This window comes from Daphnia pulex, chromosome 12, assembly GCF_021134715.1.
Source record: "Daphnia pulex isolate KAP4 chromosome 12, ASM2113471v1".
Lineage (NCBI taxonomy): Eukaryota > Metazoa > Arthropoda > Branchiopoda > Diplostraca > Daphniidae > Daphnia > Daphnia pulex.
In genome coordinates this window covers 324,728-343,958 of record NC_060028.1, presented here as the reverse complement: position 1 = coordinate 343,958, position 19,231 = coordinate 324,728, and the positions used below count along the sequence as shown (strand labels likewise).

Here is a 19,231-nt window from a genome sequence, read left to right as displayed (position 1 = left end):
TTACACACACACACAAAAGTATCTAGCGCTCCAACCCCCAGTCAAAGTCAAATAGTCATTACATATTCAAGAGCGAACAATTTTTCCCAAAGAAATTTCACGTTCTTTTTAACAAATTGTACTAGAGAAACTAATCAACCACTGTAGGTTTTCATTCAATTGAATATTTTTCTTTGTGGAAAATAATTACAGCCGAGGGTATCAGTATTTAAGGTTTTACACGTGCCCAGAGGGGCTCCAAGTATTTGTGATAAAATTTTAAACAAGACTGTGGGTCGCCATAGCAAATGAATAGAGGAGATTCCGGATACAATGAGAACACACCCTAGTACGTACTACAATTTAGAAAAATTCTCAATAGAATATATAGGCCCCATCGTATTTTATTTTCCATAGCTTGTAGTAGGGGAGAGACGTCCGTTATAGGCAGGGGAGTTGGCGGCCATGACACCGTCTCCCCTTTGGAAAAGGAAAAATTTTTCGGCCTTTTGCGATAAAAATCGGAAACATCACTTTGAAATATTTATTTCAATTTTTCCGCAGTTTCCGCATTCCAGCTTGGCATTTTAAACCGAGAAGAAAAAATGGCGATTACTCCACATGTTGATCAGCTGATGCATTTGTGATACACATATGGTAATCAAAGTGACGTCATTTGGTTATTGTGAGGACTCTCTCCACGTGCCGAACTTTTTTTCGTTGGGGGGGAATATCGTGTCGTCGGGAAAAGGCGTAAAATATATATACACACACACACCCCAACAAAGAATGGGAGAAAAATAAAAAGAAAGTTGGCAACATTGGCCGCAGCGTGGCGCCACCATCTCCCCCCTCTTCTTTTTTTTTTCACGGGCTATAAATGAACCGGCGGAGAGAGAAATATACTACGACGCACATACACACACACATGCGACGGGAGGAGGTTGGGGAGAGCCCCAAAAGTGGGCGGTCCTTTCCACGTGGCGTTTTTTTTTTCTTACTTCTCCTCCTCCTCTCCTCATCATCGGGGTCTTTTAGCCCAAGGGGGCTCGAGTCTATGTCTAGTCTCCCCCCCCTCCCGTTGGAACACAACGCACAGCGCATACAGTGGGTAAAAACGGTTTCAAGAATTTAATTTATTTTCGGTTCTATTTCGTTGCTTTTTTCGTTATGCAAATCCAACCGAGAAATTGATTCAATGAGCTCGATCCGCAAGAGAATTCTCCGCAAAGTTCATTATTCCAATTGTCTGAATTTCCAATTATTTCACGGTTAATTTCACATTTTTCTCGACTGAAAAAGTTACCACCTTTGCTGGGCGTCGTAAGAAAAATGTTGGACAAAACTTGTTTGACCGATAACAACGAAAATGAGTGGTTTTGAATCAATTAAAATAAAATTCCTCTTATCTCTTCAAAGGTACACAAATGTACACCTTTAACATCTCGTACCGATTTAATCTCTTGAGATAACAACAGTTAAAAGTACGTTTCTTTTTTAAAACAGAAACGTAAACTTCTTATATATATTTCTGTTTCGCCAATGATGTCATATGTTGCCAACCAATCGCCATTCGACTCACGTCCACTCTCACCCCCCCAGCCAACAACCAGACAACTTTTGATTATAAATTAGTAGCCACCGTGACTTAATTCGGTCCCTGTCAAACTTAGAGAAGGGGGGAAACTAAATTAACTTTTTCTTTCCAAAACTTACTACGAACGGGATTATGTTTTTGGGGGTATATTATATTCAGCATTTGTAGCCGGCGCCATTGGTTATGCAAATTAGACCGACACGAAGAACGTTCAGCAGATGGCGTCCGCACGGAAACAAAACAACACGAACGGTTGCATGTTTGTTTGTATCTATAATAATAATATTATAGACATAATATCTTCTTGTCGATTTTTCTGGAAAGAATAATCCAAACCGCATCAACACGTGGAGACTCTGAAGTAAAAGTAGTCCAATGAACTTTTACACGTTCACCGACATTGATCTAGGTCAAGACCGTTTTCATCTGAATATAATAAACGTAGTGGAATATTTCACGCAACGTGAGGACCGTCGCCAAAAAATAATAATCGCGACCGAAACAAAGAAAAGTTAAAAATGGCGACTGCCGGAAACGTGCTGGTGGGGAGGAAAAAAAAACTTGTAACAAGCCCCTCTGTGGCACCTTCGAGATTTTAAACGTCTCCTTTCGTTTTTTTTCTTGATTAGGAAATTTAAAAATTTAGTTTTCGTATTCTTTTCTCTGTTCGTCATCTTATACTCTCACTGTTGCACCTTTTGTGTGGAATAAAATCTCCGTCTTTTGTCTTTCAAATTAGGGTGGGTCAAAAATTTTTTCTGATACGACTATACTATATGACGCTAGTTGTTCGTGTGCCCGTGGTCTCGCAAAATTGAACTGAAATTTGACCCGTTTAAAGGGTCCCTTGATATCTGAATTGCATCAATAACAGCAGCCTATGAAAATTCAAGTTTTCATCAACAATATCATAATCAGGCGGTTGAATAAATAATTTTATTATATTGGCAAATTATACATATTTATTCTTATGAATTGTTCACTGGAACTATTTAAATAGTGCAGGATACATGGGAAGAAGGTGATTAATCAGTAATATTAGCATGAAAATGTCTTTATTCTCCAAATAGTAAATCACATTGGACACCACACTCATTTCCTTAATTGTATTACTTAGATGTCAAAAGTTTTAAGGGACCACAATAAACTTCTGATTTTTAATAAAGAAATTAAAGGATTACAATAAACTTCTTATTTGAATTAAAAAACCATTCATGAACATGATATGTTTTCCCACTATTTGTTGGGCCAGAATGAAATACAATTTTGCTTGTCAAGGCTCTTGCTTTAGAGTACCTACAAATATAAAAACAACCAAAATGAAATTACTCTATAAACAATCATGTGAAATAAATTATGGAAACAAACTATCTAAATGACAAGCTCCTGTTATGATATCACTTAGGGTGTTATGTAAATTGTCTGGCAACTTGTCATCTTCAAGACAAAATTTTCTGAAATAGAAGTATGCCTGAAAAAAAAAAAATGAAATAACTCTAAAACAATCATGTCAAATAAAGTATGGTAACAAACTATCTAAATTCTAAATGACAAGCTCCTGCTATGACATCACTTAAGGTGACTTGTAAATCGACTGGCAACTTTTGTCATCTTCAAGACAAATCTTTCTGAAACTGACATGCGTCTGATGATGTATGTAATCTGCAAATAATTTTGTGGTTTAGTTTTCATCATACAGAAAGATTAATGAATAATCAATACAACCTGTCAATTCTATTTTCCACAGCTGCAGCTTTCTTTTTTCTTCGTTACAAAATTTCAACCATTAAATCATGCATGCCTTTTAAATGAGGGAAATTTGTTTTGCATCCAAATAAAGTCTGGTATGCAATGATATCACTTAAGGTGACATGTAAACAGTAAATCAATTTCCAACTTGTCATCTTAACGATAAAATTTTCTGAAATGGAGGTATGTCTGATGATAAATGTAATCTGCAAATAATTTTGTTGATTAGTGTTCATCACACAGAAAGATAAGCGAAAAAAATGAACACATACTCTCAATTCCCTTTTTTTGAACGTTTTCCAGTTGATTCAGCACCTACATGTGAACCATCTGCCAATGTGGTTCAGATTTGATAGGTAAAGGAACCATCAGTTGTGACACAATAGGCATGTTTTTCTTTCCTTATTATAATGCTGCAATAGTTAAAATTTGAAATATAAACATAGTGCTTCACAAGATGAAATCAATCACAAACATTCAAACGATCAAATTAAAATACCCACAGTAGGCCATGCCACATTCCACAAGCAGACTGGCTGTTGCAAATTAACGTCGTCTGCTAGTCAGCACACAATCAACTGAAAGTCAATCTGTGTGTCTTTTTCTTGGTCAAATATCTCGCGAACCACAAATAACGTAATGCAAATTTAGTCTTTTCCGTTAAATGATAGGTTCATCTTTCAATTAGAGGTGGTTGCATCCTCTAATTTTAGAAGACATTTTTTTCCTATATTTTAGAAGTTTCCCCTTTTTTTCCCCTTTTTGCTCCCAATCTCTCGTTAATTTCGTTAATACTTAAAAAATTTAGTCATTACCTGTGTTAAAAGTCATTCTACATCGAATGGGATTAGTCGCGTCGCGATCGGAGCAGCACGAACGTGTCACGGTCCCGAAAACCACTTCGACCAATCACGAATTGCCCCAATTCCCCAGGGACCTCTCACAGTTAAGACTATTTGGAGCGCTGTCGGAACTTTTGTTTCTTCAAATCTCTCACCCTTAAAAGGCGGTAAGCCTTCGGCTTTTTAAAATAAGAATTTTAAAAATCTCTCAGGGATAATATTAATAATGCCGTAATAAAAGAATAGAACGTCTGGACATGCTGAAACTTTTGTTTCTTTTCGCCATTTCCTGTCGGTTCCCATTTTCTTTGTGTCGTGACAACACGTTTTTCAGCATCTCAAATTTAATTTTAAATTAAAAAATCGTCAAATAAATTCAATAGAATTTAGACATTCAAATTCATCGAAATTTCTCGAGAGAAATAAAAAGAATTATTTAAAAAATAGGTTGTCGGAGAATTCCGCCAGACGGCGTGGCGAGAAGGACAAGTTATACTATGATGGCGAACGTGATGAGTCGCATGTTCTTCAGTCTCTGTCGGTCGGCTGTCGAGTCAACAACGCCACACGCCACAGACACTGGAAACAATTTAATATCCCCCCCTCTTCCACCTTTTTTCTTTTGAAAAAATTTTGTTTTTGTTGGTGATCATGCGCAGATCACTGACAATCATCGTGTTGTTAATGTTGAATTAGTTACAATTGTTGAATATCTTTTGAAAAAGTATCTTGGAAGAAAAAATGCCCAACAACATTCAAAATGGAGAATGTTGCACACCGGCCGGCTGCATGACGATCGTCGACGGAATAACATCATCTGAAGGCAGCAGTAATGAAGATGGTGGTGAAATTGTTAAGGTGTTGTGTAACAACGAGCATTGCCCGACCAGCGGCCTGATGCATCGCCAGTGCTTCGATCAGTGGGAGGCCTCGGTCCTGCACTATTTGCGTAGTTGCGGCCGCGCCCGTAGTTGGTCCGAGCGTCAACGAAGTCAAAATCTGTGGACCAAAAAAGGATACGATTTGGCCTTCAAGGTAAAATTTAATTTCATTTCAAATTAAATTGAAACTGTATAGTTGATTGTGTTTGGTGTGTTAGGCCTGCGGGTGTCTGTGCGGACGTGGCCATTTGCGCAAAGATTGCGAATGGCAGCCCAAGAAACCGTTGGAAGTAGCAGCAGCTGTTGTTGGCGAAAATGAGCAAAAGAATAAACAACAACGGCGTAAATCGGCAACAACAATAGTTAAGGTCGGCCCACAGCAACAGCAACAAGCCGTTAATGTTAAACCCAGTAGTAGTAGTGCAGCCCAAATGATGATGAACAATCAAATTCGTCACCGGGCCAATAGTCTGTCGTCTACCGGATCGACGACTTCATCTTCCGGCTCCAGTTCACCACCTGAAGCCGTCAACTCTTCATCTTCTTCTTCAGCCGGAGCCTCTTCCGCTCCCGTCTTTGTTCTCAGCAATAACAAGAATAAACGAACTTCCAACGATCGGGAAAGGTAAAATTCTTAATTTCACGTTTTATTAAATGAATATGAATTAAATATTTTGGACACATTTTGTTATCAGGCGAGGATCGGGAAACAGTGGCCTGTTTGTCCATCGGGCCAACTTTAGTTCATTCAATGCGTTACCACGCCACAAGCTCAACTCTTATCACATTAAAGTAAGTCCCCTACTACTCTAGGTCGTAATAGGCAGGAGGAGTGGTTCTTCTCTTTGTGTATCAAGGTCATATGTGTGTTGAGGGGGGAAAGCAGATAACCGGCTGCACGTGGAGACGGTCGCCATGGCAACGTTACCTGCTTCCCATCTTTCGGCTGGAAAAATATTTCAGAAATTTTTCCATCTTTTATTTTCGCGTTTACTCAAAAGGTTATCGCCTATGGGCAAAGTTCGAAATTGATACCAAGTGAATGAACTGGGATTTTAATAAATATAAATAGTTAAATGATAAGAACAAACTGCTGAATCAACATTTACTATGTTGATTTTTTAAAAAAGATGGAAGACGAAAAATAGTAAAGAATTCAATTATTTATCATTAAATAGATGCAAATTAAATAGGTGCAACATTTCTAATTTAAAATGTTGGTTTTTATTTTATTTAAAAAAATAACAGATGGAAGACGAGGGCAGCTACGGGAATGATGACATTCGTTGTTTCATTTTGTCTAATTTGGCCACGGCGAAAATGTCCAAGACATTTTGCGTCGTCTGCCAGAACGCCATGCAAATCTACGACAGGTATCCGCTCATTGACGGCACCTTCTTCCTGGCTCCAAAGCAGTACTCCAAGGCCTGCATTCCCGTAAGAATATTACGTCAATTTTTTTTTTACTTTTTGCAAATATTTATCGTCCTGGCTAGACATACACAGGTAGTGTTCAATGTGACCTTGAAAAAAACTGGATATCGATCTGAACGATAGTAGTCGGCACGTGTAGTAATGGCGCGGATTTGGTTTGTTGCGTAGCCCAAGGTTTTTTTTTTCCGCCAATCCGCTTTGAACCAGTTTTCTCTCACGGACATTCAATTGACAATTTGGGGGTTTTAATTTTGATTTATTTTAATATATTTAAACAGGTGACTTCGGAAGGACGTCAACAATATTTGAGCGCCGTGTGCATGGTGAGTGGTGATTTCTAGCCATTTTGACTTAACGTTCAACCCGAGACACACACACGAAATATAATAATTCATACGATCTATTTGTCGGTGTGTTTTGCAGTCGTGTCTGGAGGGTTGGACGTGCACGTTGAGATGCCGGTCGTGCCGGACGCCGTGGAACGGCGGCTCGTTTATTCTCGGCACACTGTACTCTTACGACGTATTTGCTGGCACTCCGTGTTGTCCAGAACGCCTCAGGGTGAGTCCCTTTTTTAAAATTTAATTGCACTTGAGAAATTATTAATATCCGCCATTTTTAATTTAATTGTAATTAAATTAATTTTAATTCAGTTTTTTCATATTTATTTTAAAATCATTTTTAAATTTAATTGCACTTGAAAAATGTATTAAAAGCCACAATTTCTAATTTAATTGTAATTAAATTAATTTTGATTCAGTTTTGTTTCATGTTCAATTTTATTTTTTATTCTTCGATTAATTAAATTGTAATTACTCATTACATTATAATTATTTCGCAAATAATTTGTAATTGTATTAATTTTAATGATTTCCTTTGTTTGATTTTTCGCACCTCCAGTGTAATCAGTGCAACGGATTAGTGGTGCAGCCGGAGCAAAGGTTTCAAAACTTTTCGCAGTACAGTCGCGATTTGTCGTGTCCCCACTGCGCCAGTCACGATCACCATTTTGTCAAGCCACTGCCTAGCGTGTTCCAGCTCTTCCGATCATCCGGTCGGGATCAACACGCAATCGCCACACCTCCGACTATTTAAAACAAACTTAAAAAAAAATTAAAATAATAAAAAAAAAAGAATAGGCCACACATCGAGAGATGAGAGTTAGGATACAATTAGGTTGATAATTTTACACCTAACCCCCCAAATCCAAAAGTGAATTAAAAAAAATGAAAAAAAAAAATTAAATAATGGATAATAATTTAGCTACATATTTTCGATATAACTGCCGGCTTTTTTTGGTATGTGTGGAAACACTCGGTGCGGCATTTGAGAAAGAATAGGCGACCAATCACATATTTGCTAATAACTTTACACAAAAAACTACAAAAAAATGATAGAGCTTCTTCTTCTGACGAACCCCATAATTTTCTTATTATAAATAGCGATCAAGTGTTTGTCCTTGGTGAAGCAAGAGGATGTGTATTTTCAAGTTCGTTTGAATGTCACGAGAGAGAGAAAAGAACTAGTGAGAATTTTTGCTGTGCAGCAGCAGAATGTTGTGTGTTGTGAACAAGGACCATCCGCCGTTTTCTCCGGTAAATAAACTGGAAAGGGCGGGGTCTCTAGTTGAGTTGGCGCTACGGACCAAGTACAAACCTGTTTTTTCGTCTTTTTTTTTTAGTTTTCACGTGAATTCTGACAGCCAAAGCAGCTGAATGAAATTCCTCTCCCTTTTTTTTTCTAGCTAAAATAATAATGATATATTGAATAAAAAAAGTCCTTAGAGAGAAAAATAAGATGGGATTAAAACAAACATTTAGACAACTCAAGTATAAAAAGCTAGATCAACAGGCTTTTTTGAAATATTATTAATTGTCGTCAATGTTTATTAATAACCACAGAAAATAAATTTCTCGTATGTGCTCTGTGTTTTATTATTTTTCTTTGGTGGAACAATAAAATTGAGAATTTCTTAATATTTTCATATGAAAAATTTTGAAAAAATCTGTTTGACATTTTTGACCTTGAAGAAAAATTAAAAAGACGGTCACGATGGACAAAAATTGGGCTTGCACGTTTTTCTATAAATATATAAGAAAAATAAAAAGCGGTTCTTCTTCTTGTTGTTTGTGGTTTCACCTCCCCTCCGGCAAGGTGGTTGCGTGTGCAAAATGCGGAATCCGCTAGGTGGCAGCACAAGATGTCGGAATTTTCTCTTGAAATTAATATAATTCTTTTTTTTTTTACTAAGAAAAAAGAACAGGAGATTCAGTTGTCAAGTGATGCACACTCATTTTTCTTCCAAGACATTGGGAAATCGCTGATGCGAAAATCTTTTCTGTTCCGCTACGTTCGATTTTTCCACGAAGTTTTACTATTTTTAGATTTTCACCCTCCACCGAAAACCCTTTTGGAAAGCGTAAAAAGTATTTCAACACTGGAAATATTTTGCCAGCCATCAATGACAAACTTTTAATAATAAAAATATCAAATATCGTCAAGCGCCAATAACGCACCAGCAAAAGTTTTCTAAAAAACAACGAAATGTTATTTGACCAAATCCTTTGTAACTCGAGTACCCGAGTATTTGTTCCGCTTGAAAGTTTTTTTTATCACGCACGTTCACGTTCGTTCATATTTTTTTAAAAAGAAAAAAGCGAAATTGCAAATAGTTCCGAAATTGGTCAGAAGAGGCTTCCATCGGCGGGAACGGCGTCGTCGGCTTTGTTTATGGATTCTTTTCGAAACTGCCAGAAATAAAACAAGCACATTTTTAGACAATAACCAAAGTTTGGATACTTGAAATCTGTTTTAACTATCTGTATTTGATCAAGTTAAATATGGCGTCAAAACGATCAGTCGAGCAAATGGATATCACTGAAACTGTGGAACTTTCAGGGGATGACATGGTAATCAGCTTGATACTGCTTTCTGTTTATAACTATAGAATTCTTGGGTTTAAAATGTTTTTTCTCGATTGGCACGTGAAAAGGAGGATACTGCTAGCAGTATTGGCAGTTCTTCAACTTTGGATACTGCCTCAAGGAGTGACACTCCAACTTTGAAACCCAAAAAACGGGGAAAGCCCGGCAGAAAGAAGGGCATCAAAATACCAAAAATCAACTACAAATTTGGGTAATTTGATTTTCGTGTTGTTGAATTCCTTTTAAATTGTATTAATGTTAATTTTTTTAGCTCCTTTATCAAAGAAGATCATGGCCAACCACTTTTCGGTGTCCAATTCAATCACTTGCTGAGGGATGGCCAACCTCTGGTTTTTGCAACTGTTGGCAGTCACAGGATATCAGTGTACGAGTGCCCAGATACTGGAGGGATCAAGCTTCTCCAGACGTACGCAGACCCTGATGTAACTATTTAATTATCTCATCCTGTATAACATCATTTTATCAATCACCATTTATCTAATACAGATAGAAGAAAACTTTTACACATGTGCATGGTCCTATGATGAAGAAACTGGCAAACCCATTCTGGCAGCTGCTGGATCCAGGGGAATTGTTCGCATAATTAGCCCAGCTACCATGAATAGCATCAAACATTACGTCGGTAAGCAGATGACGTTTATTGGAATAATGAAACTCTTTGTACTAAAATTGAGATAAAAATTTTATTTTGAAATAAAAATTAATAGGTCATGGACACGCCATCAACGAATTAAAGTTTCACCCGTCCGATCCCAATCTACTTCTGTCCGTTTCCAAGGATCACGCCCTTCGGCTCTGGAACATAAGAACCGATCAATGCATCGCAATTTTTGGCGGTGTCGAGGGCCATCGGGACGAAGTTCTCAGCGCCGATTTCGATCTGGAGGGTCGTCGGGTTATCTCGTGCGGAATGGATCACTCGCTGAAACTGTGGCGACTTGACACGGACGCCATTGAAAAAGCCATTGGCGATTCCTACACGTTTGCACCGAGCAAAAGTTCCAGGCCATTCGCTACCGTTCAAGAAAATTTCCCCAACTTTTCGACGCGTGACATTCACCGCAATTACGTCGACTGTGTCCGCTGGCTGGGCGATTTCGTGCTGTCAAAGGCATAAATTCTCAATTTTATTTCCTCTTTCGTACGTTCTCAAGCAATTAATGTTTTGTTTTATTTTATGTGTTAATCGTCTAGTCGTGTGAGAATACCATAGTTTGTTGGCGACCTGGCCGTTTGGCGAACAATGGCATACGAGTCATGAACAATAACGCCGTAACGGTACTACACCGATTCGACTATCGCGAATGTGACATCTGGTTCATGCGATTCTCACTGGATTCCTGGAACAAGGTGGGTCTTGATTTTTCAAAGAAATTTAAGCCAGATACCATCTGAACTTTGTAGTGCACCATGTGTTTATTTAAATTTATTTCAATTCTGTTAACTTTTATTGGTCGTTTGGAAACAGGTTATGGCGCTGGGCAATCAAGTTGGCAAGACTTTTGTGTGGGATCTCGACACTGACGACCCCATGGCATCTCGCCATTTAGTTTTGACACATCCCAAATGCATCTCGGCTATTCGTCAGACTGCGTTGAGCCGTAATGGCCATGTATTACTTTGCGTCTGTGATGACGCTACCGTCTGGCGTTGGGATCGTATTCTCTAATCATATATACATACATTCTTTTTCTTCTTCTTTTTTTTTCATTTTTAACAACCTGAATGTGTCAAAAATAAAAAAAAAAAGTAAAAATCACCATAAAAAGAAATTAATTCGATTTGATTAAAATGGCAACGTTGTTGACGTCCAGGGGCTAAACAGAAGTTGGTGTTTCTTTCCTTTCAGCACGTCCATTGAGAGTATCTGGCGTGGTGAGACATATGTGTGTGTTGAAATCTCAGCTTTTTATTAGTTTACTCAGAGAAATTCAACATGCCCAAGAATAAAGGTGAGTTTCAACCGTTCGTGCATCTCCCGAACAGTTTGTTTCAAGTGTTTGTCGTTTGTTTTAATTGATTTATAATTCGTACTTTCTCTTCCGATCCGATTCTGTCTTATTAGGTAAAGGAGGTAAAAATCGCAGGAGGGGAAAGAACGAGAACGAAGCTGAGAAAAGAGAATTGATCTTCAAAGAAGATGGCCAAGAATATGCACAAGTTACGAAAATGTTGGGTAATGGTCGACTTGAAGCTTTGTGCTTCGATGGAACCAAGAGGCTTTGCCACATCAGAGGGAAGCTCAGAAAGAAGGTCAGTCCCGATTGTTGTTGTGGCACTCTGAGTTGTCAATCATCTTTTTTTATTTTATTTTCGACAGGTCTGGATCAATCAGGGTGACATCATCCTGGTTGGCCTGAGAGATTACCAAGATGCCAAGGCTGACGTTATCCTCAAGTACAACGCTGATGAAGCCCGTAACTTGAAGACATATGGTGAAATCCCAGAAACAGTCAAGGTCACAGATACTGTCAACTTCGTCGACGACGGCCTGGATGATGACATCGAGTTCGGCGACGATTCTGGTTCTGGCGAAGACGACGACATTAACGACATATGAACACTTCACTTAGGATTTTCAATTCTTGTTCATAATAATAACAAAAGCTCTATCCGGGAAATTCTTGGATTTTCCATAGCAACATTTCATCGTTCATGAAGAAACCTCTAATTTAGGTTTTTACATCCTAAAGCAGCAGCAGCAACAGCCTCAACATTTTTTTTTTGTCAGCAAAATCAACTACTTCATTTTGAAAAAAGAAAGAAAAATCACGGAAAGATCGACACCCGTTAAAACTTTGTTTGCAAATTTGTTTAATATATCATCATCCATGGGCGGCTTGTATGATTTCAATCTGTCTGTCCTAATAAAACGCTGCGGAAACGACTTTAAAATAAAACTGGTTTTCATTTAGTTGAGATTATGCGTTACGGTTGATATATGTATTAGGAAATGGTGAGGATAAATAAGCGTTGCATATAAAAGTGATCTAATCGAAACAGATTATAATCGTCATAATTTCCTCAATAATAGCCATTGCCATTGGCTAATGAGATGTCATTGAATCGGATGGCAGGAGGAATCACGATATATAAGTCATCAGCTGATTTTCATTGGTGCATTTCATTTATAAAATTGTAAAAATAAGTTTCAATAAAAATTGATAAATGCGTGACAGAATAATAATAAGTCATTGAATAAAATCGATAAAATCAGCATTTCCCCGGTTCTTCCCCCTGTTTTTAGGGATTGTTCACGACGCAATTGGTACTTTAATTATTACATTTTCATATAAATTCAAATAAAATTAGAAAGAAACCAAAATGTACATAAAAATAAAAAATATTGGTTGAGAAATTAATCATTTTTACACTGATAAAAGTAAAAATTCATTGATATTTAAATCGAAAACTTTGGTTAGTGTGTTTCATTGGGCAACGTTGTGCCCTGCTCGTGTTGAGCCAGCCTTATTGCCAGCCTTTCCAGTTTCCGCCATTGCTGAAAACACATTGCCTGCTGACCGATAAAGTGAGTGACATTTCTTTCAATATTCGTGTTTAACATTTTCATTTTAGACACTCGTTTTTTAATCAATTTATCATCCATCGTGTACAGGTCACAATATCCAGAATGCAGTTGACTATTCGAGGACAAAATACGCACCTGCTAGAATGCACCGGTAGCGAAAGCATTGCCGAGCTGAAGGTTTGTTAAAAGTTTTATATTGAAAATGTCGCCTAATGAAGAAACTATTGATCCTAGATTTTAATGTATGTTTCAGGGTTTGAGTTGTGTGATTTTTAATTAAATTTTCATTTACTTTTCCTTTACACAGTCCCAAATTGCTGTTTTGGAAAACCTTCCAGTCAGCGAATTGAGGCTGTTCTCGGTTGGTGCTCCTCTTGGTGATGAGTGCAACATCTCCACTCTCACATCAGCCACCATTGATGTCACAGTGCCCTTGCTCGGAGGTGATTTTCGATTCTTTTCCCACAAAATTGTTCTTCGTTTTTTGTTACATAATTTTTGACATGTGCTCATCGCTGGTTTTCATGTTGATTTCTTTACATAGGTAAGGTGCACGGTTCTCTCGCTCGTGCCGGTAAGGTCAAGCATCAGACCCCCAAGGTTGACAAGCAAGAAAAGAAGAAGAAGAAGACTGGCCGTGCTAAGCGCCGTGTCCAGTACAACAGGCGATTCGTCAATGTTGTACCAACCTTCGGCCGCAAGAAGGGACCCAACGCCAACGCCGCTTAAAAACAGAAATTGTACCACCACCATCTTCCGATATGTCATGAAGCCTTGATGTAACATTTTATAAAGGAATGAATTGATTACATTGGCCGGTCGATCGATTGGAAGTGGGAAAAAAACCATGTCGCTTTCGTTTATTCATTATTTTAGCACCCACATCGACCTTGATGGTCTCGACAGCTCTTAAAACTGGGTCATCATTTGAAGCGGCTAGTTTCTATTGATTATTTGCGTCACTCGGGGTGAATAGACGCTGGTATTTTGAGTTAATCCGCCAGTCGACTGTAGACCGTGCACCGGACGAGACGTCGAGTCGAATGGTTCATGGCTCTGTTTAATTCGTTCTTTCAAGACTTTTTCTGCGATCCATTCTTCAGGTAAGTCGATTGGCGAATCTAGGTGAAGGCCATAAAATGGCTGTAAATTTCATCATTAGTCGAATGGTCGGTGGGGGGGTCGATGAGGGTAAAACGGCAGTAACAGGAATTGGTTGCCACTAGCAACGATGGGGGTAGACAAAGGACGCTAGTGAATTCATCTGTCTTATTATTTTCACAGGACGTCAACTACGGCCACCGACAATGTTAGGCAAGTCGCCCACTTAATGGATTCGATGGTGAGTTGATATTCATACCCAATTTCCGCCACCTTAACCTTCAGAGGCTCTTATTATCGATTATCTTACGCAACAATAGGTTCTGGGATCCAAGTCGGCTGCTTTCTCTTATCCTCACATGGCTGCGTTACACTCGGCCGCCGAGCCCAGGATGTTCAAGAAGCCTCCAGTTCAGATTCTCAGACAAGGTTTGATTTAACATTTTAATTACTTACCAGTCTGAATAATTATTATTAATTATGTTAATTATACAGGAAGTGGCGAAGACAAGAATAATTTGCGGTTGTCGGAAGACGAAAGTTGGCGGAATTCACTTCGACGTTCGAGTAATCCGAAATCAGTTTACAGCCTTCCATCCATTTACAGCAGCAGCAGCCCGGAGCCTTCCAAGTCACCGATGAGTTCAAAACCGCCCAGTCGAATAGGTACAACAAACATAAACAACAACCAGCGGATCGGTAACATCCGGAAGAAAGCTCTAAACAATCAAGCAGCGCAGAAAACTGCCAAACGGAATGGAAAAACGACCAATAAATCGGATTTGCAACGTCCCAACGAGGAATTGGTGAATCAAGTCACATCCGAACTTGGTTGTGAACGATGTCTGGTCGAGATGATTGAAAGGGACGTCCTTCAACGCAAACCCAATGTGGAATGGGCATCCATCGCCGGATTGAAAGACGCCAAATCTTTGCTCCAAGAAGTCGTCGTTCTGCCCAATATCGTTCCGGATTTCTTCAAAGGCATCCGGCGACCATGGAAAGGAGTTTTGCTGGTCGGTCCACCTGGAACTGGTAAAACTTTATTGGCTAAAGCTGTCGCCACTGAATGCAAGTCTACTTTCTTCAATGTGACGTCATCCACGTTGACTTCCAAATACCGAGGAGAGTCTGAAAAGTTGGTTAGGTAAATTTTAATTTAATTGTAATTAAGTTAGATTTGAATTTAATTTTTTTTTTTACAAATTTGTAGAATTCTGTTCCACATGGCCAGAAAATTATCGCCTAGTATTATCTTTATCGACGAAGTGGACGCTCTGGTGGCTAAACGGAACGCGGCCCACGATCACGAAGCCTCGCGACGCTTCCAGTCTGAACTGCTCATCCAAATGGACGGGCTGATCCAAGAAGAGGAGAATAATGAACACAACATTTTGGTGTTGGCCGCTTCCAATCATCCGTGGTATGTCGACGAAGCGTTCCGGAGGCGTTTCGAGAAACGAATTTACATTCCACTTCCGGATGGAGCTGCCCGTGAAGAAATGCTGAGACTCCATTTGACTGGAATGAAATTAGATTCTCGACTTAATTTGAGTAAAATTGCTAAGAAGTTGGAGGGATATTCCGGGGCTGATCTCTTGTCTGTTTGCCGAGACGCTGCCATGATGAGTTTGCGACGTAAAATTGCCGGAAAATCGACGGAACAGATTCGTCAATTGACTAAAGACGATTTAGACGAGCCGATTACTAGTCAGGATTTCTTTGATGCCGTCAAAAGGTGCAAGACCAGCGTCTCCAGTACGGACATGGCCGCTTATGAGAACTGGATGAAAGAATTTGGATCTTTTTAATTAATTGAATTTCATCGTGTGTGATGGTTAGTGAAAAGAAAAACAAAGAGAAAGATGTAATTATGTAAAATCTAGCCATTCAAAAGTTCCTTTATTTGTAATCTCACTTTGTTTCAATTGAAACACTTGGCAACGTTTAAAATACAGTTTGACAGAAACATTAAAAAAGGTGGCGGTTAAAATTCAATCAATGGAAAATCCCGGTCGTTAAATAACGTTTTGTGCGATAACATTAAAAACTGCATGTGAAAATTTATTATTCAATTTCCCTTAAAATTTTTTCCAGTATTTGGGAATTCCCCATATTACTTTTTATGAAACATAACATGTTTAACACCCATTTTAAACATCATTTATATTACTTTTGGTATCTAATAAAGTAAATCGTGTAATAATTTACGACTTACTTTGTTAAATCAGCAAGATAGTGTAAAAGTGTTTGTGCTGAGGAACAAGACCTGTGACGAGAAACATTTCACAACTTGAAGGACAACCTGCAACTTTACGTGCACATGTAAAGCCCATTGAGAATGAAGCAAGACAATACACAGGTATAGGATTTGTTAAATTGCTGTAATTATCCTGTGGGGGGTTTTGATAACGAGATCTTGAAATGACTAGGATGAACCATATTTTAAAAACTTGACTTGTGGAACACTGGAATGATGACCTCAATTTCCATTGCAGGGCAGCTCAGAAATTAGTGTCGGAAGTAACAAGAACACGAGGCAGTGGAGTTGATGTATTGCTGTAATTTATTTGTTGCTGATGGCTCATTTGTTGCTGCTGTTGTGGGACAGCAGCAGCCACCACCGGTGGGTTGATGATGAATCCTGGAGGAGGTGGTGGCATGTTGGCCATATCTGCACCCATGTAATTGTTGTTTGGTAAGTTATTGTTGTTGTTACAATTTACTGGAGGAGGTGGAGCAGGAAGAAGCCGAGTTTGTGATTGACACTGTTCCAACAAAAGCAATCATATTTGATAAAAATAGGCAAATAGTTAACATTTTTAAACTGACGTTATTTCTCCGGTTGTTTGGACAACAACAGGGCCGACAAATGAGGACAGCAACGGAAACAAAGACGGAAAAATTGACTATAAATCCTAAAATGCTCAAAATGAGTAGAGTCCATTCCAGCCCGAGCCAAGTGGAATCTAATAACAAAATTTCGGTTACAGTAATTAATTGAAAATTAAAGGAGATAAGTATTCAATTACTGTAATAAGATCTGAATCGAGGTGAAATGGCCATGGCTCCACTGACGGCCGCAATTCCCAATGAACTAAAAATGGACAACATGGCAAGTACTAAAGTGGCCACTAACCTGCAAATTGTATACAACACGAAATTTTTGTGAATTGAGAACACTTTTAAAATTAATGAATTTTTATAGCTCTCGTCATTACAATGGCTGACTTCTTTCATAAGCGGCACAAATGCCCAGGAGGCCACCGAGGCCATAAAATAGGGAACCCCAAACGCCTGGACTGATGAGATCGAGTGAAGCGAACCGAATCAGCGAATTGGGTGAATTGAATCGAATCAAAATCATAGCCTTGTTTTAAAGTGTTTTTTAAAATCTATTTAGTTAATGGAATAATGAAGCGATTTTAATAACTAACTGAAAATGTGGTGCACAGTAGCCAGAGGAAAATATTCATAACGGAGAGGCTGATGAGGCCATTAGCACCAGGATTATTTCGATGGTAACCATTAGGAGGTGACTTGTTGTTATTGTACATGTTGCACTAACCAATTCTTAACTTTGACTGCTGTCAAAAAAGGGGAAAAACCGCCCCTTTCTTTTTTCCATTCCCCCTTACTTCATTTGCATAGGATTCCCTCCTTTTAAAAAATTGGTTACGCAAAAGAAAAGCTTAAGAATTAGGTGTCTTGTAAAAATATTGAGGCCGTGACCGCGAAAGAAATTCAAGGAACCGACAAATATGTCTACTATTTCTATAATAATACTCTAAGGTCATTTACCTTTTTCTCGGATGATTTGTCATCGCCCTTAATTTTTTCTCAATTTTTCAAACTTCGAAAGAAAGCGCGGGATTTTTTGAAAAATAGAGAGGACACTTTCCCTTGATAAAAACTAATAATATTCCAGCATGTTGGGAAAAAACCCGATTTTGTTATCTAATTTTAAATTGAACAGTAAAAATCGGATATGGAGAAATTTTTGTTTTTGTTTTTTTAGCGTTCCACATGTGCCTCTTCTTTGGCTGGGGGGACAAAAAGTGGATTACCGGAGCAAGCGCACGAAGTGTATCAAATTATTTCAAAAATCCCCTTGAGGCCTCAACTAGAGGAGAAACGAATAAAGAGAAACGAAAATCTAACGGAGGCGCCAACAGGAAATGGGTTACACACGACACAAATGACTAACTCACGATTGTGGCCTCCTCCTCCTAATCATCCAACAGCTTTGGCCCACAAATAGGACGACCGCATGTGGATGTTTGGGTACGCACACACATGTGTTGGGTATATAAAGACACGGTAGCGTTCAAGTCGATACTCACAGTCTTGTCTTGTCTCGTCAAACATGAAGTCCTCTCTAGTGGTGAGTTCTTCTCCTACCAGTCTGCTATCAGGAAGAAATTAAAATTGAATTATCTAATTTAATTTTATCGATTTTTATCTACCAGTAAAATCAAATTGGTTTCATCCCAAAGAAATTGAAATTGTCTAAATTAATTTGATTTAGAGTGTCATTCAAATTTATGATTATTATATTATTATTCAATTATAGGTTTTGGTTTTGGGTGCCGTTGTGGCAGGTGTGATGGCTGATGGCGAGTACGCACCACCTGCTTACGAAAAGAAATACGACGGCTACTTCCAATACGCCAACGTGCCAGGAGATACCGAATACGAATTCGGTTACAACCGCGGAAATCCTTCCCACTACACTTCACGCTACGAACAATCAAAGGACAGCCGTTTCCGCACCAAGGCAAAATTAATTTGAATAATAAATTTTAAATGTTTAAAAATTTAATTTTGTTAAATTGAAATGTGATACAGGTCAAGTGGGCTGATAGCTACGATGGTTACGGTGAGCACTATTGGGAATACAACCATGGTGACAACTACGCTCCCGCCTACCCCGCTCCCGCTTATAATGCTCCCGCTTACTCCGAGCCGGCCGCCACTTACGAACAACCCCCTGGCAAATTTTAAAAAGATAAATTAATGTACGAATTAAAAGATAAGTTGTCGCCCACCATCGCGACAGCAACAGTTGAAACAACGAAATTTTGAGATGACTTTTATGTCACGTCATCTGAATTTAATTGCATCTCAATTTTGAATGATTTCTCTTCCCCTTTGGCGATGACGTCATCTGCTGG

At 38.7% G+C, this 19,231-nt stretch overlaps 7 protein-coding genes across 7 annotated transcripts; 6 read left to right on the top strand and 1 right to left on the bottom strand.

The window, feature by feature from the left end:
- Nucleotides 1-4,379: 4,379 nt before the first annotated feature.
- LOC124209650 (headcase protein homolog) lies at nt 4,380-8,404 on the top strand. Its single transcript, XM_046607741.1, has 7 exons — nt 4,380-5,202; nt 5,267-5,673; nt 5,744-5,840; nt 6,297-6,485; nt 6,761-6,805; nt 6,906-7,043; nt 7,383-8,404. The coding sequence occupies exons 1-7, from the start codon at nt 4,909-4,911 to the stop codon at nt 7,575-7,577; spliced, it is 1,365 nt and encodes a 454-aa protein (XP_046463697.1). The 5' UTR covers nt 4,380-4,908; the 3' UTR covers nt 7,578-8,404.
- A 728-nt stretch (nt 8,405-9,132) lies between these two features.
- Nucleotides 9,133-11,381, top strand: LOC124209651 (polycomb protein eed-like). The gene is made up of 7 exons (XM_046607742.1): nt 9,133-9,391; nt 9,475-9,617; nt 9,678-9,849; nt 9,914-10,049; nt 10,135-10,538; nt 10,622-10,777; nt 10,896-11,381. Exons 1-7 carry the CDS (start codon nt 9,323-9,325, stop codon nt 11,094-11,096), a joined length of 1,281 nt encoding a protein of 426 aa, XP_046463698.1. The 5' UTR covers nt 9,133-9,322; the 3' UTR covers nt 11,097-11,381.
- LOC124209653 (eukaryotic translation initiation factor 1A, Y-chromosomal-like) lies at nt 11,239-12,314 on the top strand. Its single transcript, XM_046607743.1, has 3 exons — nt 11,239-11,379; nt 11,493-11,680; nt 11,748-12,314. Exons 1-3 carry the CDS (start codon nt 11,364-11,366, stop codon nt 11,985-11,987), a joined length of 444 nt encoding a protein of 147 aa, XP_046463699.1. The 5' UTR covers nt 11,239-11,363; the 3' UTR covers nt 11,988-12,314.
- Nucleotides 12,315-12,849: 535 nt separating this feature from the next.
- Nucleotides 12,850-13,694, top strand: LOC124209124 (ubiquitin-like protein FUBI). Its single transcript, XM_046606998.1, has 4 exons — nt 12,850-12,956; nt 13,044-13,133; nt 13,264-13,399; nt 13,501-13,694. Exons 2-4 carry the CDS (start codon nt 13,059-13,061, stop codon nt 13,683-13,685), a joined length of 396 nt encoding a protein of 131 aa, XP_046462954.1. The 5' UTR covers nt 12,850-12,956; nt 13,044-13,058; the 3' UTR covers nt 13,686-13,694.
- Nucleotides 13,695-13,832: 138 nt separating this feature from the next.
- LOC124209122 (katanin p60 ATPase-containing subunit A-like 1) lies at nt 13,833-16,029 on the top strand. Its single transcript, XM_046606996.1, has 5 exons — nt 13,833-14,059; nt 14,241-14,298; nt 14,378-14,486; nt 14,553-15,204; nt 15,271-16,029. Exons 1-5 carry the CDS (start codon nt 14,007-14,009, stop codon nt 15,866-15,868), a joined length of 1,470 nt encoding a protein of 489 aa, XP_046462952.1. The 5' UTR covers nt 13,833-14,006; the 3' UTR covers nt 15,869-16,029.
- A 393-nt stretch (nt 16,030-16,422) lies between these two features.
- LOC124209123 lies at nt 16,423-17,632 on the bottom strand. The gene is made up of 5 exons (XM_046606997.1): nt 17,495-17,632; nt 17,279-17,427; nt 17,090-17,196; nt 16,890-17,026; nt 16,423-16,825 (listed from the first exon to the last, which is right to left on the bottom strand). The coding sequence occupies exons 1-5, from the start codon at nt 17,612-17,614 to the stop codon at nt 16,562-16,564; spliced, it is 777 nt and encodes a 258-aa protein (XP_046462953.1). The 5' UTR covers nt 17,615-17,632; the 3' UTR covers nt 16,423-16,561.
- Nucleotides 17,633-18,423: 791 nt separating this feature from the next.
- LOC124208996 lies at nt 18,424-19,061 on the top strand. The gene is made up of 3 exons (XM_046606866.1): nt 18,424-18,441; nt 18,631-18,834; nt 18,906-19,061. Exons 1-3 carry the CDS (start codon nt 18,424-18,426, stop codon nt 19,059-19,061), a joined length of 378 nt encoding a protein of 125 aa, XP_046462822.1.
- Nucleotides 19,062-19,231: the final 170 nt, after the last annotated feature.